This window comes from Cucumis sativus, chromosome 6 (assembly GCF_000004075.3).
Source record: "Cucumis sativus cultivar 9930 chromosome 6, Cucumber_9930_V3, whole genome shotgun sequence".
Lineage (NCBI taxonomy): Eukaryota > Viridiplantae > Streptophyta > Magnoliopsida > Cucurbitales > Cucurbitaceae > Cucumis > Cucumis sativus.
In genome coordinates this window covers 9,209,712-9,232,237 of record NC_026660.2, presented here as the reverse complement: position 1 = coordinate 9,232,237, position 22,526 = coordinate 9,209,712, and the positions used below count along the sequence as shown (strand labels likewise).

At 32.5% G+C, this 22,526-nt stretch overlaps 2 protein-coding genes across 3 annotated transcripts; both read right to left on the bottom strand.

Annotated features, from left to right (window-relative positions):
- Positions 1-656: 656 nt before the first annotated feature.
- Positions 657-4,079, bottom strand: LOC101205896. 2 transcript variants are annotated; one of them, XM_031887290.1, is made up of 6 exons: positions 3,921-4,079; positions 2,823-3,809; positions 2,218-2,672; positions 1,486-1,667; positions 1,031-1,097; positions 657-951 (listed from the first exon to the last, which is right to left on the bottom strand). In XM_031887290.1, exons 2-6 carry the CDS (start codon positions 3,757-3,759, stop codon positions 910-912), a joined length of 1,683 nt encoding a protein of 560 aa, XP_031743150.1. In that variant the 5' UTR covers positions 3,760-3,809; positions 3,921-4,079; the 3' UTR covers positions 657-909. The 2 variants fall into 2 exon arrangements, with proteins under 2 accessions (XP_031743150.1, XP_004140028.1); XM_004139980.3 differs by having other exon boundaries at positions 2,826-4,078.
- Positions 4,080-5,518: 1,439 nt separating this feature from the next.
- LOC101206134 (probable flavin-containing monooxygenase 1) lies at positions 5,519-12,074 on the bottom strand. The gene is made up of 5 exons (XM_004139981.3): positions 11,483-12,074; positions 7,040-7,280; positions 6,785-6,960; positions 6,348-6,703; positions 5,519-5,981 (listed from the first exon to the last, which is right to left on the bottom strand). The coding sequence occupies exons 1-5, from the start codon at positions 11,927-11,929 to the stop codon at positions 5,639-5,641; spliced, it is 1,563 nt and encodes a 520-aa protein (XP_004140029.1). The 5' UTR covers positions 11,930-12,074; the 3' UTR covers positions 5,519-5,638.
- Between the last annotated feature and the right edge of the window lie 10,452 nt (positions 12,075-22,526).

Below are 22,526 nucleotides of genomic sequence, written 5' to 3'. Positions count from 1 at the left end.
TCTCTATCTCTTAGTGTCTCAAATATGTTTCTAGCCAAGCATTCACGTGTGTCTTTCATACTTCCAAGTTTGGCTCTAGATTTTCTACAAATTAATGAACATTTTGTTCCTTACAACCTATCTGTTACTTTTCAGGTGAGAAAAACAACCTAAATAACTTCTCAGTACATAAATTCGCTTTCACTCAATACCTATTTCTTAGAATATGAAAATAGTATAACCTAAATAATACAAATTTCAATAATCAGTGACAAAAAAAGAAAAAAAAATCAGTGACTATTTACCTAATAATCAGACTGATTCAAATGAAATAGTATAATCAAGTAATCAGTTACATCTTGAAAAATTTATAAGACATGCTTTGGCTAAATTATCTGCTTAATCACTCTCAAAATTATCCACCAATCTTATTAATTATTTTCTCCCTAACCGATCAATAACTTCTTTTTTTCTACCAATGCGTGTCCAAGCTTAAAAAGGTTTACTCCCTCCAACCTTTTTATTTAACTTACATCCCTGATTAACTACTAGACCAACTCATAATGATTAATCAACCAATTATGCTATTTCATCTATGGTTGAAGAATTTTGTTGGATTTATGTACGAGTAAAGCAAGCAATTAGGGACAGCAGAATTTTTTTAAACGAAATATAAATAGAAGTGGTACTTAACAACGGCAAAACATGCCATTCTACTTCAACATTTTCATTTACATTGATATTGTCAATCTTTCTTTTTCACATTCAAATCAAAATCCAAGGGCAATTTAGTTTAGTTTCAGGATCAACTACTCCAAATTACAGAAATAGCTCTATAATTCATGGTTAATAACTTAATATAATCTACAATCTCTCAAAAATAAAAAATAATCTACAATGCACGAGTTTGGATCTGGGTTAGTAAAGTCATTAGTACCTCGTCATGTTTCTCCACTTATCCTTCAGATCAACCTGAGACAAGCAACCCAACAACCTCTTACAAAATGTCTATGGTCACTCAAAATGAGAAAGACATTGTGAAACTGGTTACCTCTGTTCTTTCATCAAATATATCACGATAGCTACTTAAGATGAGCTTCCAATTTCCTTTACCAAACCTAAGTTACAAACACAAACAAGATCCTTAACTCAAGAAATTTTAAGTTAATGAAACCACTTCACAATGCTATAGAAACAGAGGCAAGCATTGGCCCTTGTACACTTTTAGGGGTTGTTTGGTTCACCAACTTGAGCTGGGTGTTAAAGAGCTCAACTTTAATAGTAAACATGATTGAAAGTTTGTATATTTATCGAGAAACTTCATCTTCTTCTCTTTCTCTATTTTGCACCTTTATCTAGGAACTTCATCTTAGAACTTTACACCCCAAACAAAACTACCTAAATCCAACAAATTAACTCCAAACTTCTGTTCAAAACACCCCCTTAATTTTCTAACTAAAAAATGTGTGGTTAGTGTGTGCATGGGGAAAAATTCAGAGCACATACCTTTGAACCGCAGTTCTTAAGGTGTCTTCTTCAAGCAAGCTCCACTTCTTACACTGCCTTCTCCGAACAACTTTAGTTTCTTCATACTTCTTCAAGGGAGAAATATCCTTTCTCTTGGGACTAGGAAGATGAAGTCTGTTGGCATTACTTCCTTCAGGTAAATCATCTATTGAATCATTCCACTGAACAAAAAGAAAAGTCTTATCATAGAAAGCAATTAAAAAGGAGGGAACATAAAGTAATCCACTCAATTAGAAAGGAGGGAACATCAAGAACAATGTTCCATCTTCCAAGTGTGCATCATGAAGCGCGAAATCATTATCAACAGTTGTCCTATCATAATTACCAACTTCCAAAGGAATCATTCTAAGTTCCCTTTTATTGCAAAATACAACACGATATTAATATCTAATGCAACTACGATAAAATTGTATATATTTATATGTATCTTTTGTTCTTCCCTGCATTTATAACATTATAATTCTAAATTAAAATGCAAGTGGTTGACAACACCTTCATTAAGCAAAAAATGATGCTCCAACATTTCATTCAAACCCAGGAATGTTCCTCCTAGCAATGATATTCTTGAAAACATAAAACAGCCAAAATCACTCAATTGGTAATAAAGCCTTTAACAAGCCATGTAGAAACTATCTCAGCAACTCTAAACATAAGGCAGAAAAGGCATTGCTGCCATGCTAACAAAATGGCATCGAACATGGCTAACATTACCTCATATGTACAAGCTGTACTGTTGTGTTCCATGAGGCTAGGCCGTGGAAAAATTGTCTTCCGACCATTACCTAAATTTTTAAGATTTGCACTCACAGACTGAAGAGGCACAGCATACTTGTTAATTGTTGGATTGGATGAGCCAGCATCATTTCGGCCCTCCGAAGAATGCTCACAAGTTTTCTTATTTTCGGCAAGGGTGTTAGCTACAGATTCTGCTATGCGCAATGCATTGGGAAGTGGATCACTCACTACTGCTTGCAACTCTAAAGAGCTTGCTTTAAGCGCTTCTCGTACCCGGTTAACTTCAGGAGTAGCTAGGCAAGTATATCTTCCAAATGAGACGTCATTCTCATTCTCCAAGTCCTCAAGTTGACTAATTTTAGCTCCTCCTCTAACACGTCTATGAAATGCAAGGGACTTGCATCTTGGCACTGCAGAAGTCCTCACATTTTCTGATTGCACAAAAACAAATGATGACATTGAAGATGCTTAAACCTTACATTGCAAACATCTTGATTTGAATAAAAACATAATAGAATAGAAAAAAATGTAAACTAGCATCCATCATCAAAGTATTATAGAGTGGATATGCAAATCAGTACCACCTCGACGTGGACTTGAATAGTGAAAAACTGCAACCTCCTTCTCAACCAATTCTTCCCCTTCTGCTGTTTCTGCAGCTAACTCTTGAACTCTCTCTGTGGTCCTAGCAACAATGGCTGGCTGCTTAGAACCCTCGTTAGTGCTCAAATCCTGACGCCTATTTAGCAAATCAGTTCTTGTTTCAGGTTGGCTAAGGACTTCTCCACCTCCCTGCCGCTCCAGTCTCGCACAATTCTCCGATTGGGAGGGCAATTCAATCTCATCACTGCCACCTAAAACCTCACTCTCAGTAGCAATTTCATTTTTTCCCTTCTCTAACTGAATAGACTGCATTTCATTCACCACCCTTTTATCCATCAAAGAAGCAGACAATTGAATAAACGACGGACCGATTACCGCCCATGCCTCGGTCAGATAGTCTCTTGTCAGTTTCAGGGCATCATATCTCGTATTCATATGCACCAGCTTCAACCTAACATTTTTATCACAAAGCGACAATTCAAATTCATCCTTCCATGCTTTCAATTCCCTCGAAACCAACTTGCTCTTGCCTGACCTCTCCAAATTAGTAACTCTTCCACTCCAAATCCTGCTCACAGCATCACAGTACCTTCCATCCTTTTGAATGCCTTCCACTAGCAAGAACTTCACAGTACATTCCACTGCCACAGCACAATAAGCCGCTTTCATTGATTCCATGATTGCAAGCCCTTCAGCCTTATCTAACTGCTCTATACACTCAAAAGTTTGAAGTAGTTTCTCCGTTGCAACAGCTTCGAATATTTCGCTCTCAATGGACCCTAAAAGCACCGTTTTCGTCAATCGAAAATCCTTATCAGAGATGGGAACAATTGCCAAAACTTTCTTCTGCAGGTGACGGTCCATTGGAGTCCGGAGTATGAATTCGATGATCCACCGGCAAATGTCGCCGTCCATTGTGAAAATACAGTGGGAGGCAAAACGGGGAACCCTAATTGATAAAAGGTCTAACAGAACAAAGTTGGGGGTTTAAATTCATAGTACATAGAGAAATGGGAATTCAACAAATTGGCGATGTTGTTACTTCTTCGATGATGATAAAGGTAAAAGAGACAAACCTCCGTCGGGCGGTGGAGAGCAAAATTTGAATTGGAGATGCGATGACCGAAATGCTATGTCGTTGGAGGGGAGGGAAAATGCGGTGATTTGGAAAATAAAGGGTAATTTTGAAAATCTCTCATTTCTTCTCTTTTCTCAACAATTTCTTCTCTAATTTCCATCTCCTCTCATTTCTTTTCCCTTTTTGTAACTTTTTATTTCTTCACCTAACCCTCGTTCATCCTTTAACTAATTTAATGGTAGAATTTATTCAACTTTTTTAATCCATCCAATCACTTCTAACTTCCCCTACAAAAAAAATATAAAAAAATTGGAGTTTTGTCGACTTACAAAAAGGCGTCCGATTAAAACATGTCAATCCAAATAAGTCTTCTGGTTAAATTGACTAACAAAAAAAATGAAAAATATTATTAAACTAAAATAAACGAGGGTATATATGTGAATATTATCTACAATTTTTACTATATTATCAATATATTAATATTTGATTTATACTCAAAATGTCCCAAAAACGCATATATCATATAAAGAAAATTGTAAATCTACTGTCAAAATTTACAGAATACATCCAATTACAAAACCATATTCATAATGCAAAATCCGACCTAACCCATGCAAATTTTAAAATTTTCAATTAAATTTGAAATGACTCTGATACAAATTGAAAGGATAAAAGCTCGAGGCAACGGAAGATTTTACCAAACCATTCCTCAATTTAATTTGGGAATCCCAAAATACTAATACATTGTCAACATGATACAAAAACTAATTTTCTTATTATAACTTAAAAGCTAAACATGCGTCAGATTCCTTCATATCCTCTCGTATGAGATTAGTTTGTGGGAACCAATTCGATGGAAAAAAGTTTAGAGAAATTATTTTTCCAGACAACAAAAACATTGACTTAATTAAGAAAAATTAATTTTCTTAAGGAGAATTTTCAAAAATAGCAAATTTTACAAAATATTTACAGCCTATAGCAAATTCTATCACAAAATATTTAGAATCTATTTTACAAACTTGGAAAGTTGTTTGAGATTCATGGTTTACATGCTTAACTTTACTAACATATTTGAATTTACAAAGCATGTGTTTGAAGTCTTAGCAAGCTAAACACATATTTGAGTACTTGAATTTCTGAAAGATTTAGCAAAGCTTATTTAGAACTTGTGATTTGTTGAATGCAAATAATTATAAACATGCTATTGAGTTTGCGATTAGGAATATGAAATGTTTTAGCGTATATCTAAGTTGTTCTAAGATATATAGCAACCTTGTGGAGAGAGATTTTTTTAGGCACAGAGATCTTCTAACGAGGGTATTAAAAAGATACCTAGATTTTCCATCACTGCTGCGGGTGCCTAGATTTTTTTATCTCATATTAGCTTTAATGAGATAAGGCAGCACTCATGCGTAGTGGTGAGAGGATTTAACTCCTCTTATGTATCATTTTGAAACGCTACAAACCTAATATTCCTCTCTTCCTCTCACAAAAGGAGTACAGAGTGTGTTCTCTGGTTTTTTTGGCTATTCCTTCACCAAAAAAAACAGTAACTCCCGCAAGTTACCTTATTTCCAAGAAGATGAAAGAGACCGCTTTAGAAACCAGAAGCACCAAATGGTGGTATTAAAGTCGCATTGATTTTTTTGGGGTAATGACAATGACAGACTTTTATTGGATATGGTAGAGATGACAATTTAAATAATTTTCTAATCTTCAAGGGGAGACATAGTCTAAAGGGCCATAAGGTAGAAACAAGTCAGCAAAGAAGCCCTTTTTCCTTCTGGGGTTCCACCCTATGTCTTTGCACAGTTGATCGCAATACCAAATATGCAAAATGGCAATACAAGCTCGCTTGACGAATGGCCCTGAGTAATGCTTAAAGGTCTTCTCCCATTTGGCTATGTCATTCTCCATCTCTTTGATGCTCGGTAGCTTGAATGTGCCATCCATAAACTCTGCCAACCATCGACATCGCATCTCTGAGGTGAACAAGTTTGAAGAGCTCTCTGTAAATCCAACCACAGCTAGCTGTGGGATTCTGGGATGAACGCATAATCTGATCAAATGTAACAAAAGCAAAGCACACAAAAATTAGAGTTTACAAAGAAAATAGTAGGGCTCTAGCCTAACAATGGGAATTAGGAGTTTGTTTTTCCATCGATGCATGAATTAAAGCATTGGATGAGATAACAACATAATTCTCTGTAGTTGGAGATGGGCTAGCACTTTGTGGCGTATTTACTTTTCAACAAATCTGATTATGTGTTCTAATGAAATCATGTCAGTCATATAGTATCTTTGTGAAGTTTTCTAGTTTTGTGTTGACAACATATTATTGTAAATTATGTAAGACTGTTTATTTAATCATACATGGGCAATCAAGTAACTTAAGCCAATCGAATTCCATTAGGAATGGACTAACCTGTACAAGGAAATCGTCGAATTGTGAAACGTCATGTAATCTCGAAGGGTAGAGGAAGTAAAGATTTGTTTAAGCTTTTGATCGCCTCTGTATCCAGTTGCCAAAATGACCAAATCTGAGCAAATTGGTTCAGTTTCTCCTTCGATCATGATACCCTCTTCGCAAAAACTGAAACTCTGCGATTTCTTCAAAATAATGCTTCCTTCATCCACTTTGTCATAGAACTTCTCAGGCAATGTAGCAATAACACAAGCACTGATGCTCTGCAGAAAGCTATGGCTCGGCACCATTCCGTATTTTGCCAGTCTATTCTTCCTTATCACGTAGGTTTCTACGATCTTCGAGAACAACCATCTCTAGGAAAACAAAAGTAAACCATAATAAGACACTCTAAAAACTTCAGAACAGACAGAAACAGAGAAAGATGTGTTGACTACAATTGGGGAAAGAAGGACGGCGAGGAGATAGAGAAAGAAGCCCTCGCCAGGTTTGTGAATCAGAAGCTCGGCAAAGCGATTCATGTAGAGAAGAGACAGAGGGATCCCCCAGGGATGATGATTGGGAAGGTTCCAATGCTCGGTTTTGTAAAGCACAGTACAAGGTTTGTTGGGGCCTGAAGTTAGAGAAAGAAGAAGGTGAAGAGGAGAGAAAGGGGAAAATGAAGGGTTTTAAGAGGAGAAAATGAAAATTACCATTGGCATTGGCGCATTCCATGGCGAGGTCGAGGGCTGACTTTTGGAAACCGACGACGGTGACTCGTTTGTCCTTGATGAGGTTGGAAGCAGTGTGGAAATCCATGGCGGAATATTGGAGAGAGTGAAGAACTTGACCAGCTTTGAAAGCTTCGGGACCTTCATTTGGAGGGAATTCAGGGATATTTGGAATGTCACAAAATCTTCCGGTGCAAAGCACTACGAAGTCCACCACGATCGCCTGTTTTTGAGCTCAAGCTAAGTTCCATGTTTCATTTTACATCAATTTTTAATACACACAAATTAGTTGCATTTTAACTTTTTTTATAATACCTTCAACAATTTTTAATACACAAAACTATATTTTTGAAACAGACATTTTTTTTCTTTTTGAAATTTGAAGTTCATTTGTTTTAAATTATTTTTGTTAAGATCTTTTAATTTTTGATACATAATCGATTAGATCTAGAAAAAAAAGTGTATGAGACATTACGAAGATTGTTTATCAAGTAAAAATTTAAATAAATTCAAAAGAGAAAAAAACAAGATATAAAAGATGACGAAGAAGGAGAAAATTTTGGAAGTGAAAATAAATAAATGAACAAAGTGCGTAAAAACAACTAGTAATATGAAAAAATTAATAATATAAGGAGGAGATAAATAAATTGCAAAAAAAAGAAAAATAAAAAGATTTCGATTATTATTATTTAAGGAAAAACTGGAATTTATAAAATATCGTAATTTTCTTTTAAATTTTATTTGATGAGCCATAAATATTTGATGTTCTATTTTTTAATTTATATTTGTTGTTGCAAAAATAACATAAAAATTGGACAAATGAGAAAAACTATTTTCAAATAATATTAAATTAGAATTTGGTTATACTAATAGGAAGAAAAAAAATTAAAGGTTTTGATGAAACAATTGAAAGTCTAAGGTTATTAAGAAAAACATTGACTATATTAACTAAATGTATTTTTTCAAATTTTATTTTAAGATTAAAAATATTATTCAAACTTTTAAAAGTATTTTTCAAAACAAATTACTAACCATTTCTATCTTTCCAAAAGTAATGATGATGAGTTTTTGAACATTTTTTTTTTTTTTTACTTAGGATGAATTATTAAAACTTTGAAAGCTTAAAAATGTTTTCTTAAACAAACTAACTACAAAGTTGAAGAGAGTTTTGTATGCTTTAACGTTAATTCTAATATGTTATATATATTTACTCTAAAATTAAATTGACAATGATTAGGTTCACCTTATAATGTTTCTATTTCATATATTTTCCATCTCTATATTACACAAAAATATTCTTTTTAAAAAAAAACATTTAGTAGTTTTATTTTTGTATGATAGTGAGTTGAAAAATATTTTAATTAAAAGGATGCATCTAAGTTTTTTCCAAACTAAAATACTTATTTTCCTCCTTGCTTTAAATTTTAGTCTAATTTAATTTTTGTATTTTGAAAAAAATCGAAGAGCATTTGAATTTTAAGAGAATAAGAGAATATGTTAAGTACTCATATTTAGATTTATAATAAAAATTTGAAAGTACAACAACAAATATGAACTGAAATAAAAATTTAAAATTATAGTTTTAAGTAATATTTAGAGCCATTTTTAAATATATACAAATGAATTAAAATATACTTGAAATTTGAGATTTTGCCAATATTAATAAACATTCATAAATTTTGGAATTATATAAGAATTTAACAATAAAATAAATAAAAATAGATATTTATTAAATTATTTAATTAAATAATTATTGCTCAAATTTAAAATACAATTAATAATTCGGTAACTCTAATTAAATTTTGGAACCATTAACCGAACATAATTATTATAAATAAATTATACATGATTTTTGTACAAAACATCAATTAATATGGTTTAAAAATTAATTTTACAAAATCAACTAAACCTAAATCTCATTTTCTAAAATAACTGCACCAAAACACATTCTAATTTATTCTAAAAACAACATTTTTGGTTTATAATTTTTTTATTTTAGTTTAAATGTAGAATTAATAGAAAAAAATTATTTACACTCATAGTAAAAATCCTTCGAAAGTGTTTTTTCACATACAAGAGAAAGAGTCTTTTTGAGAAAAGGTTGAGTTACTACGTTAAGACCTTCGAAAGCTACGTTGAGTGGTTGAATATTAATTTTACAGGAATTAACGTGTAATATTAAATATTAAAGCATGACTGGGTTAAATATTAATTTTACAGGAATTTTAAGCAGGAGTTGGCCAACTAAGAAAAGTTAAAACGTGACTAAGCTAGTTGAAGAGTTCTATAAATAGAAGATTTGATCATTAAGTAATAAGCACTGATATTTTGTTATTAAAAGAGCCAAAGTGTTGCTGCTTTGCTCTTGCGAAAAGAAGAAGAAAAATAAGGTGTTAAGTTGTGTGGTTTGTTCCGCGAGAAGGTTCCACAAAAAGAGAAGGAAAAAGAGGATATTTGCTAAAGTTTGGTGTGTGATCATTTCTTTAAAAGTGTTTATATGATTTCAAATATGTTTTGTAACGTTTAAAGCATGATTTTGATTATTGTGATTTAAATTGATTACAAAATGGTATTCAAACCATTAATTGCTTCTTTAGATGAGTTAATTATCATGTGCACATAAAATAAAAGGTAGCCATGTAGAAAAGGCTTGCATGGTGGAGTGAAGTCGACCAATATAGAAAATGATTCCATTGTGTTAGACTGTCTAAGCAACAAGGACGAATCTGTAAGTTCTTGGATGCTGTTGATACAGTAATCTAACCGCATGGTAATGAGACCAAGCGTAGAGAACGATTTGGGATCCTTGGCAAAATGAATGATTGTGACTAATATGTGTTTATGGAAGATGATGTTTTATGCGAAATGATGTGTTTGTTGATGAATTAATTTGTGTTGAACCTCACGTTTTGGCTAAAAGGTTTTATCAAAGGGTATTGTAAAATGGATTTTATAAAACCTCACTAAGTTTTTTAGACTTACGTTTTAAAATTTTATCTTCCAAAATTTGACGTCAAGGCCAAGTATAAAGGAATGGGAGTTTTCAAGGCGAGAAGTTGCCAGACGTTTAAAGCTTTAGTTTAAGTTGTAAACTTTTGGTTATGCGTTGCATTGTATTCTATGTATAAAATGCATGTTATTAATAAGGTGTACGTTTTGGTTATGTTACTTATTGTACTTGGTGTTTAACGTGACTTTCGTTGCGTTTTGAGTTTCGATTGATAGTTTAAAAGAAGTTGAGAATAAGCTAGGCGATAAGACCGATTTCAAAGTTTTAAGCTAAACCACGTCCTATTCGCATTATTTTTTGCGTTTGGATTGTTTAGTGGATCAGGGTGTGACACAGATGATGAAGATGAAATAGGAGATTTAAACAGAAGAATGAGTTTTTTAAAACTAGAAGAAAGAAAGTATGGAAGAGAAAATGAATAAATAAAAAAAAAGAAAAAGAAAAAAAAAAACGAATGAATCATAAATAAGAAGAATAAAAAGAACTCACCAATCGTCCCCATTTTTCATGGACAAATATGAAATTTATGAAAATACAAATATCACTTTACGAGTTTTTATTTATTTATTTATTTTTGTTAGACAGAGTGTAAACACTTTTTGTTTTTGTCATGTTTACTTAAATTGTGTAATTATGGTAAATGATATGATAGTAAGGCATACCCACCCTCGGTACATCAGTGTATGTCCACAAATTCAAGAAGTGGAAATCCCAATATTTTAGGCGAGAGGGACACAAATGATAGCAATGCACATAAGTTTAGATAAATAAAATTGAAGTAATATTAATTAAGTTAGATTAAAAATAGGGACACTCTCAAACATATCAAAATATTATTTTCGAATTTGTTTAATCCATTTTGTCATAAACTTAAAAATACATCTCAAGAATCTGGAAACCTTGATTTTGTAAACTCGTAGTTGAGTTTAAATTCATGAATGAAAATAAAAATCAAGTGAAAAGAAAACCAAAGGAAAAGTAAAAAAAAATATATAAAAGGATGCACAAATTGCTGCATAAACCGACAAAAGGGTTGCCTGTTTTTCAGTACTTGCTATTAAAACAAACAAATCATTTTGTTTGATGTGAGCTCAATTTTATATACAAAAAACTTGATGCACTTAAGCATTCCTTTTCTTTCTTCTATATATATATATTAACACATTACAAATTTGAAAACTGTCTTGGTATGTACATTCTCATTCAATTAATAAAATTAAAGCTACTTCATATAAATCAAACTGGAGTTTAATATTTTTTAAAAAAGTTAATGAAATCTATTATTTCTATTAAAAGAATCTAAAGATTAAAGAAATCAAAAGATAGTTTCTTTTTAAAAGAAAAAACAAAGGAACAAACAAAATATGTAAGTGTTGAGTCGGAAATTGAGAGAGAAAAGGCGATGATAGACTCACCTGGAGAGGAATATTAGTCCGAGCATCAACCACATTTAGCCTCCATTTACGCCGTTCATCGAAGGCTTCGCCGGAGCCTCCCCAAAGAGTCCACCCTTTCATCTCCTCATCTGAGCAGCCTTCATAGTCGATACCAACAATTCTGGAGTTGAATCTTATGTGATTCAACAATCCAAAATGTTGGGCGTATGATCTGAGGTAATCCAGAACTTGATCATACCTCGGAAATTCTTCCGTCACCGATTTCGGCCAAGGAAAATCAGAGAACTGGAACATCTCTTTGGGCGTCTGCAGCGCCGTCGTCTCCAGCGTCTCCGTCCAAACGCCGCCAATGTCGCCTCTGGCTTCAAACACCATCGGAATCAATCCTTTGGATAAAGTGAATTTGCAGGCCGCTAATCCGCTTACTCCGGCTCCGATTATAGCCACTTTCTTCTGTTCCATCATCTCCGATTTCTTATCTCTCTTCTCTCTGTGCTTTTGTTTTATATTGGGAACTTTGGCTCTGCTTCCTCTGTTTTTCTAATGATGCCTTTTGTGAAGGTAATTCATTCTAAATTTTGTTATTTTACGTATTTTTATTTTCTCATCAATACTTGGCATATTTTAAAGCAAAATTGTCCATTATGTTTTCCTTGTTTAAAATCATGTTGTATTTTTAAAAGTCGCTAATATTACTTGTAAGTTAGTTTATGATTAATGATAAATAAAAAATAAAAGAAAAAAAAGAGACGTAGTTTTAATAAGTATTCTATTAATGAAAGATGTAAATACTTTATTCTTTTCAAAAGAAATTCTATGATTGTCTCAAAATTATAGGGTAGAATTATTATAAAATTTCAACAAAATTCAAGTATTAATATCATGATGATCCAAATGTTAGTCTAACGTGTTTTTTTGTCTTTCAATCCCGGTTTGGAATTTTAATAAAACATATATGAAAATTGATGAGTAATAAGTGTACATATTTTTGTAAAATAAATAATAAAGTTGATGGGTTTTGTTCACTTATTTAATTTTACGAGTGTTGTGTAGTTCTAAATTTTTAGAAAAGTTATGGACATTTGTGTTTTGAACGGTTGATTTTTTTCTCTTTCTAAATATAGTCTATGTTGTGTTTATAAAGCTTAGGTTTAGTCATTTTTCTATAATAGCAATTTTCAATTATACCTTCCTTTTATGAAAGAAGTTGGAAATTGACTCATGAAAAAGATTATGCTTCGATTGGTTTCAGTTTCAGGAAGGAATTAGGCTATCAAACAGATTGTAAATCATAGTGGGAAATCAATAAATACCAAAATTTCAAGTTTATTTTGGAAAAATAACACTTTTTTATTTTAATTATAAAATTGGTAAAACAAAAATGAAATTATAAATTGTTACAAATACGACTTAAATGCCCTTACCTTAGTACAAATGACACATTCTAAAATGCAATATAAGATAGGAAATTTCAACATTTGTGTATGTAGTAAAAAATCTAGATTTCTGTATTCTAACATACTTAAATTGCAAGCCTTTGGTTTGGTACCCCTATACATAAAAAAAATACAATGTATGCGAGAAATATCATACTTGAATATAATAGTTCCCATAGAGAAAATACATTGTAATATGAATACGACTGTGTATCACACAAAAGGAATCTTACAACCAAATATGATAACATAAGTCATTAAATTCTGATTATAGAAATCAATAAACATCACTATGTATACAATGTGTTATAATATATTTAAATTGTAAGTCATTTCAAAGGTATCGCTATATATGAAGAAATACAGTATACGTAAAAGATACATAATTGAAGAACAATTTCCATAGTTGAAATATACTGTAAGGTAACCGTAATTACATATAACAAAAAATGAATCTTGTCTCAAAATGAGGACATAGGTTATTCTTTCTGATTATGAAAACATATAAGAACTTAATTGCAAACTAAAGAAGGTTTAATTTAATACCAATAAACTAGGATAAACGTCAAAGTGAATCAAATATAACAACAAAATATTTAGGGTTTTATAAAGTTTATTAATGAAATATTTTAAAAACTCGTAATTTTATTTTCCTCAGTATCAATCTCGGCCAAGATTGACCTTGAGATTCTTTCCAAATTTAAAAAGCTCTTTGAAGGAAATTTCTCGGTCAGTAAGATAATTCATTTTTATTAAAAAATTGAAGTTTATTAAACACTTCTCAGGCCAATTTTGCTACAAGAGTCTCCGAGTTGAAAACATAAGCATTTATGTTACATGTTTCCGAGCCATCGTGACTCCGAGATGCATCGAGCTAAATAAAAGATTTATTATGTCAATGATCTCGGACCAAATTTGCCACGAGAGCCCTCAAGTTGAAAATATAAGCATTTAGTTTAACGGTTCTAAAGCCAAAGTTGCCTCGAGATGCACCGAGTTGAAAAATAGAAGCAATTGTGTCAATGATTTTGAGACCACCTCAAGAAAACTTTGGCGTTAGAATTTAAAATTTCCTATAATTTATGGACGTTTTAGTGATTGGTCTCGGCGTAGTAATGGGTAGGCATGTTCTCAACGTTTGTAAGGGTGATTGGTCCCTTACTTTCTCTTTTATTTTACTTCCTTAACTTTAGAGTCCGTCCAAAACTGTTAGCTTGCGGATTTGGAGACTTCAACCGAACCCATAAATCATAATCATAAATAAAAGAAAACAAACACACTTTATCAAACCACACTTTGTGATATTAATGTTACGAACCATTGACCAAATTCCTTCACTTTACGCGGTTTTGCCAACTAACCCCCCAACTCACTAATCTTTACATTTTCCTCTTTCTCCTTTTCTTTTTCCTTTTCTTTCTTTCTTTTTGTGCTTTCTTTAAACTCCCTCTTTAAATAATTCCATTTGACTTCATTCAAATTTTAGAACTACTAAAATTATTCATCTATACTTCAATTAATTCCAATTACATTTACTTATTGATACACAATGGTTTTTTAAACTTATAATTTTATCAATTAAATTCTTCAACTTTTATTAATAAATTAAACTGAATTTCTAAATTACATTTTTTTAAAAAAAATTCATAAATTTTTTGTTAATATAATATTTAAAAAAAGAAAAAGTTTATGTTAGAATTAACAAAAATTTAATAAATAAATATTTTTCTTTGTCATTTTATTCTATTTTATGAACCATTAGTGGGGGCTTGTTTTCTGTGGGTTCCCTTGGTTGTGACTTCTGAAACGTCCCAGTCAAGATCTTAGGTTCTTAAAATTTTCTAATTAAGTATTTTTATTTACGCTCCATGGTTAATTTAATAAAGGAGTTTTTTAAAATAGTTGTTCCAATATAATCAACTGTTTTTATTTACTTTCTGTTTTCTCTCATTCAAGTTTTAAAAAATCTTTTGTTATAAGTATTAAATATGACTAAGACTATCTTAGTTGAATGTATTTACTTGTTAGACTAGACAAATGAGCCATATAATACTTTGTTATTGTTGCTTGAAAAAAAAAACACATAGGATACCTTATTTATTGAATATCAATTTTCTATAAAATAATACTCGTAAACTATGAATTTATTTTAATTACATTCAAAAGTTTAAATTAATTTTCGCGTGTTTTTAAAAACTATCTTTGAAAGCCTATGCTACTAATATGACTTGGTGGATAAAACGAAAACCAAAGTTAGACACATAAAGTGCTATAAAAGTCATGCTCTGCCATATGCCACAAGCATGCTTGTTCAAGGCGTTGTTTATTTATGGCTGCATGGCCAAAATATCCCAAAATCACCTTCTCTTTATGTCTTGTGCTTAGTTTTAGTCTATTGCTTTCCTTTTGTTGTCACCGACCTAAAGTGTGACGTTTCAACATTTTCATATGCAAGGTTGTCCAAGCTAAAAATGTTTTAAATGTACTATAGGGGAGACTCAATAGTTGAATCCTGGACCAAACATTGTCTTACTCTTTGCAATTAAAGTTTTCTTTGCAATTGACAGTCTTCAATACTTTTTTTTAATGACGTTTTCAATTAAGTTCTTTCTCTCTCACGTTTTATAAAATAATTTTCTTGAGAATGTGAAGGGAGGCTACATCATATCGTGAGTTTGTCTTCGAGTTTTGGATTTTGCACGACTAACTTGTTGAATGAGTAGAACAAGTGCCACATAATCGCCCGTCACATGTTTGAAAGATTGCGATTGTGACAAATGGTATCAAAGCCTAAGTTGGCGTATTGACGGTTAAGACATAAACATGTCCACAACGAAACTGTCGGGCAAGGCCCATGTAGACCAACTGGTAGAGCTTGAAGAGTAGACGCTCTACCTAGTGGAGGTTCTTGACTCCATCAGCTTCTTGAAAACTTGTCTTGAAGAAATTTATCAGAAAGCTGATGCTATTGATGCAGTGACCAGTCGTCTCGACGGATTATGTCACGCCCCACCCCGAGCATTTGTTTGCTCGGTTCGAGATGTGGCGTGAAACCAACCGATATCGTTTTCCTTCTCTAAACAACACCAGCTGACCCTAACTACTGATCTACTATAATGCTAAACAACTTGAGCAAATTTAAAACATACGCAGTGAAAAGTAGAACATAACTAACATAAACTCTTTTATATTAGATTAAAACAAGTTTAGACTAAATGTCATTGCTAATAGACTATCCTTTTTGAGAACTAACAAAATCTATAACTGAACTTAATCCCTTAACAAAACCTATATACCCAAAAAGGGTAAGCCTAAGTACTAACAAACAATAGTAACTTTATCTGTGACTTTACACAACGCACTTGAACACAACGATCAGGTTCTCGGATCACAACCTCTACCTGGAAAGTGGAAAAACATTTGGAAATGGTGAGCTAAATAGCCTAGTGAGTGATGGTTTTATAAATAAATTTTAAAATAAATATACTTAAATCTTTTTCATAAACTTACAAAAACATAACATCTTTATAAGGTCTTTAAATAAACACTTTTAATCTCTATATACTCTATACCGAGGAAAAACTTAGTTAAGATAACAGATCATTTTTGGTCTTACTAACTTGCCAAAACTCAATCAAACTAGTAGAGCACCTTTGGTCATGCTATTTATAATAAAATCGGACAAGATAGTAGAGCACCTTTGGTCTTACTACCCTGCATGGAATCGGTGGTAGTTGCTAAGTGGTTAGTATAGTCCTATACCCCTGATTGTGCACATTGACCATCGAGAACTCGATATGTGGAGCACCATGGTTTTCTCTTTAAACAACTTTCTATCGCAATAACATTTCTATTTTGAAAACTTAACATACTCATAAGCATGGCTTTGTAAATCATCAAGTTTTATCATAAATACATTACATACTTTGAAATGATCTCTAAATAACATACTTCAATACTTTCCAAAACATACTTGTAGATTCGTAAAGTAAACTCAACATTTAATCATCAAGATATGCTTAAAACATTTGATAATAATCAGATTTAGAAATCAACTTCAATTTCATTTATTCATAAATTATAAAGTCAAAATATCTTTAATAAATTCATAACTTTATGGAGGAATCAAAACAGATGACAAACATCACTCGAGCCTACCTAGAGAAAGCTTCAAAGAGGATAAAGTTTTGGGTGGGAGATCAAGTCCTCATCAAGTTATGACCTGAACAAATTTGATTCAGAGAATGCAAAGACCAACACCTCGTTAGAAAATACGAGGGACACGTGGAAGTGCTCAAAAGGGTGGAAAATACATCTTATAGAATGGTGCTGCCCACATGGATGAAAATCCATCCAGTAATTCACGTGAGTAACTTAAATCCCTGCCACCAAGATCATGATGACATGCAGCGCAATGTCACAGTCTGACTAACCATTGACCTCAGTTAGAAAAAAGATAAAGATGTTGAAGAAATCCTGACCGAGCGAGTAAGAATATTCCTATGGAAGAAACCAGTTGGAAATGTGTCAAAGATCTAAAAGCCTGGACGCTGAAGATTGAAGAGTTAAAACTTCACCAGTTGACATGGACGCGAACTGTTTAACTGGGGAAGAATGTCACGAGCATGCTTGTCCATGGCGTTATTTGCCTATGACCTGATTGCCTAAGTACCCTCAAATCACCTTGTCTTTATGTCTTGCACTTAGTTTAGTTTGTTGCTTTTCTTTTTTGTTGTCGCTAACCTAGAATGTGCGGTTTCGACATTTTTATATGCAAGCTTGTCAAAACTAAAAATGTTTCAATATACTATAGGGGAGACCTACTAGTTGAATCCCCGACCTGTATCATGATCATGTGAACCAACATGTCCTTGTGTTACCTTCAGGATCAATCACACGTTCAAGAGCCAAGACGGACCACCGAAAGGCCTCAATGGAAGGAATTACCCAACTGCACAAAAACTGAGAAAAAAATTCATGTGTCTCTAGAACTATGGCTGACGTCAGCATGATGCCAACAACACAGGTGGCGCGGATGGCTGGACTCGTCTCAATGTGGCGCAATAGGCGACTCAAACGTGGTTTACGTGTGCGGTCGGCTCGGTTCAGTGCGGTCGTCTTGGTTTAACCTTGGTTCAGCTCCAATTGGCTCGGTTTAGCATCTGGCGATGCAGGTTCAACTTTTCAACACCAGTTCAACTGTTTTTGGGTCGGTTCTTCCATTTTGGGACTTATTCAAGGTTTTTGGACTCATTTTGAAGTATTTTGAAGGTTTGAGACCAACTTTAGAGCTTTGAAAGCAATTTTATGATATTTTAAAGCTTAATTATTGTAATTTATTGCTTTATTTTATCCTAGGGGCTAATTTTACAAGTTCGATTGCTAATTAAATGCTTTGTGGATGTCATTTAGATAAACTCCATCTTATGTTAAACATGTTCATGCATTTTTATATATTATAAATGTTCTAATATATGATATTAATGCACCATTTTGAATTTTATGAGTTATTTAAAGTATGTTGATATTTTAAATATATGGAATTGGATAAGCATGTTGCATGACCATTACTTATTAAATATAATTTGTTATATTTAAATTAATATCTTGTGCATGCTTGATTGATTTTTATGTATTTTTTTAATGTAAGTGTTATATTAATTAAGATGAAAATCAATTTGCAAGGAGTATAATACATCCATAGTTTAATATAATTGTTATATTAATGTAATGTTTTGCATGTTGCATGGTTTATAATTTAATTAAAATTTGTTTTAATTAATTAAACCATAGTATGCATATTATAGGACTAATTAATTAATTTATAATAATTATAAAATTTGATAATTAGAAACCGTCAACTTATAATAGAGAATTGCATGCAAACATAGGATTTTAGGATTAATTTGATTTGATTTTAAATTGTTTAAAATTAAATAGACCTAAGATCACATTAATTCTAATAGATTAGAATTATGTCTTATTTTAGTTTAATGAAACTAAGTAGGACAAATAGGATTTAAGGTTAGAAGGGAACTCCACCGATACAGTTTTGTGTTAGGCTGGAGATACTTAAGTTGACAGTTTACGAAACATCTACTATCTGAAAACTGACCAGAAACCGATGTTGAATTAACCTTATTCATATTAGCATAAGATGCCACTAGGTAAATTAAATGATTTAGTACACCTAGAAACTTTAGAGTAAAGTTTTATTATAAGAGTTATAATAAGAATACACTTAGATAGATTCATTTAGCTGAATTTAGCCTAGTACAACAAATCCTAAATTAATAGAACATTTTAGTGGAAGAAAAATGGTATATATGGTATATGAACTTTTAGCTCTTGCGTCACTAAGAGTTCACATGTGAGATTCATACTCGGCTTCATGTTGCCTTGGGTGCAGCCTCCGTTCGAAAAGTGTTTGTATGGATCAATTACAAGGTGAATAAGAAAACTATTCATAGTAACTGGGAGAAGGACGCGTGTCAACGTATCCTACAATCTCCTCCATTAGGTTGCACAGTGAGATTTTTATGATCTGTCTACGTGTCATCCTAGAGCGACCATTCCTTTAGAGGGCCTGGTTATAGAAGTCGGAATAATGCAAACTCCAGAAATGGATAGGGTTTCTTAGGTTAATCTTCAACATTTGTCTTTCCTTTAGATAGCCCGATGAAGCGTACCTCTAGGATCTGAAAATGGTAGGATCATACTTACTGGATGAATTAAGTTAGTTAATGAATCATTGACCGAACAACGATATCTAGGAATATAGGAATATGAGTTATTCTGGTATTAGTTATTAGCTGAGGTTGTCTCAATCTAGTAGAGGAGTAGTTGATCACCTTCGACGACTGTTGCTCTAAACTTCTGAAATATCGTTGCAAAAACTAAATCATTTGTTTTATTAGGGTTCTTTGATTGTTTGTTTTTATGAATTAATTGGATTATTTTATTTAATGGGTTAAGACAAAGATAACTAATACGATTAATTGTTTGATATTTCAACATGTCTTCTTCAATTATTCAACCACGTAAAAATAAAAAATTAACCGATAAATATTATACGATGTGGAAGTCAATCCTGAATATGATTCTAGTCATTAATAATCTACACTTCGCTTTAATGAATGAATGTCCTCCTTTCCATGCTCGAAATGCATATCAAAATTTCAGGGATTCATATAACCGTTGGACAAAGGTCAATGACAAGGCCCACATCTATCTCTTGTCCAATATGTCTAACATACTAAGCAAGAAACACGAGATCATGTCACTACACGTCAGATCATGGAATCCTTCAAAGAGATGTTTAAGGGACAAAAAGAAGGAGAGACAAACATTGCCCATTCCAAGAGGTTTCAGACGGATTCATCCTCTAAAACCACGTCTACACCTTTATCCTCTGGGTTTAAGAAAATCCGAAAATGGAGGGAAGGGGAAGCGTCTTGCTGCTACTGCTAAAGGCAAAGGGAAGGATAAGGTAGCCGAAAAGGAAAAATCTTTTCTCTACAATGTGAATAAACATCGTAAGAGAAATTATCCCAAATACGTTGTTGAGAAGAAGAATGAAAAAGAAGGTAAATATGATTTATTTGTCTTAGAGACATGTTTAGTGGAAAATGACTAAAATGACTGGATACTTGATTCAAGAGCCACTAGCCATGTTTGCTCTTCTTTACAGGAAACTAGTTCCTTTAAGCATCTCGGAGAGGGAAAGATGACACTCAAGGTTGGAAAGAGAGATGTCATTTCAGCTCGTGCAGTGGGAGATGTTAAGTTGTCTTTTAGAAATAGATTTATGTTTTTAGAAAACTTGTACATAACTCCTATATAATAAAACCTAACGTATATCGTATATCGTATATCTATTTCTTGTCTTATTGAACAATCATATAATAAAACCTTATCTTTAAATGAAGAGTTCATTTCTAAGAATGATGTACATATTTGTTCGGCTAAGCTTGAAGACAACTTGTATGTATTAAGACCTAACGAAGCAAAAACAATTTTAAATCATGAGATGTTTAAAGCTGCCTAATACTCAAAATAAAAGGCAAAGAATTTCTCCCAATAACAATTTTTATCTTTGGCATTTAAGATTATGTCACATTAATCTTGATATGATTGAGAGATTGGTAAAGAATGGACTTCTAAATGAGTTAGAAGATGATTCATTACCTACATGAGAATCTTGTCTTGAAGGAAAGATGACTAAAAGACCAGTTACTAAAAAATGTTATAGAGCCAAAGAGCCTCTAAAACTTATACACTCAGACCTCTGTGATTTGATGAATGTAAAAGCTAGAGGAGATTTTAAATATTTCATCTATTTTATAGATTTCAAAGTATAGTTATTTATACCTAATGGGGCATAAGTCTGAAGCTCTTGAAAAGTTCAAGGAGTATAAGGCTGAAGTTGAAAATCTATTATGTAAAAGGTTTAAAATGCTTTGATCTGATCGAAGTGGAGAGTACATAGATTTGAGATTCCAAGACTATATGATAGAACATGGAATCCAATCCCAACTCTTAGCACCGATACATCTCAACAAAATGGTGTATCAGAAAGGTGAAATAGAACCTTGTTAGACATGGTTCGTTCAATGATGAGCTATGCTCAGCTGCTGCTTGTTTTCTTTTATGCAATAGATTCTCTCAAGTGTTACATTCGTAGGTTAGCATATATGACTCTAATTTTTACGACTAAGAGGTGGCGAAATAGAGTTATGCGATAAAAGGTGCATTTCTATTCATGCGTTGCTAACATAAAAATTAAACATTGTCACGCATTTGAATTTAAGTGTTACTTTGGATCAGAACATGTTTCAAACATTCCTTGTTGAGCATTTGGCAAGGGTCGACTTCCACCTCAACCTCGACCTAGAGCTGTTGTGACTTGAGTTTGGCCCGAGCGAGCCTCATTTTCCTAGACCCACTTTGACCTTTAGTTTTCAATTTCAGCCTAGATTATGCTTTTTTTTTGGTCATTTTTAAATGTCAATTTTACCTTTTTGTCCAAAATCACCCATAATACTTTATAGTAAAGAAACACCGATACAAGGAGTAGTGTAGGTAGGTATATCATGGGATCTCTCTCTTCTATGTTGTGATTTTGTCTTGTAGCTTTTAAAATCTCAACAAATTGATATGATTACCTTTGTTTTTTAAATTTGTAATCAAAATGGAACGCTTTATAATGCTATTTGATTGAAAAATGAATCGTAAAGAGTTTGAATGACAAATGTAACTGTACTTCGCAAATGTACTTGATTACAATTGAGCATACAACTGAGAATGTATGGTTTGCATTGTTTGATATAGTTGCTTCTTACTTCATGTTCATTTAAAGTCAATAATCGGTAATAATATCTAAAACTATAGTTATAGCTGCACGATGAGATTGGTGAAAGTTGAGGAGATGAATTTGATAGGACGTAGTTTGTTTAGTGGAGGAAATTGATGAGATCAATGAGGGTGTAAATGTGCGATAATTTCAAAATATTGGTATGGCGGACTAAGTGATTTCATTGGTCATTTATGGAGGTTAATTACTCTCTTGTGTGGTGGAAGAATTTCTCCATTTGGACTCGTCGGCTTTGTGAACCAGATTCTTGTCT

What these genes read in the sequence shown, in the direction of transcription:
- LOC101206134 (XM_004139981.3), bottom strand. Translation starts at nt 11,929, where the DNA reads ATGATGGAACAGAAGAAAGTGGCTATAATCGGAGCCGGAGTAAGCGGA. An exon ending in GGAATGCGCCAATGCCAATG is followed by an intron (nt 6,961 to 7,039) that starts GTAATTTTCATT and finishes CTCTAACTTCAG; the next exon opens with GCCCCAACAAACCTTGTACT. An exon ending in CCGTCCTTCTTTCCCCAATT is followed by an intron (nt 6,704 to 6,784) that starts GTAGTCAACACA and finishes TTGTTTTCCTAG; the next exon opens with AGATGGTTGTTCTCGAAGAT.
- LOC101205896 (XM_031887290.1), bottom strand. Translation starts at nt 3,759, where the DNA reads ATGGACGGCGACATTTGCCGGTGGATCATCGAATTCATACTCCGGACT. An exon ending in TTCAAGTCCACGTCGAGGTG is followed by an intron (nt 2,673 to 2,822) that starts GTACTGATTTGC and finishes TTGTGCAATCAG; the next exon opens with AAAATGTGAGGACTTCTGCA. An exon ending in TATTTGATGAAAGAACAGAG is followed by an intron (nt 952 to 1,030) that starts GTAACCAGTTTC and finishes TGCTTGTCTCAG; the next exon opens with GTTGATCTGAAGGATAAGTG.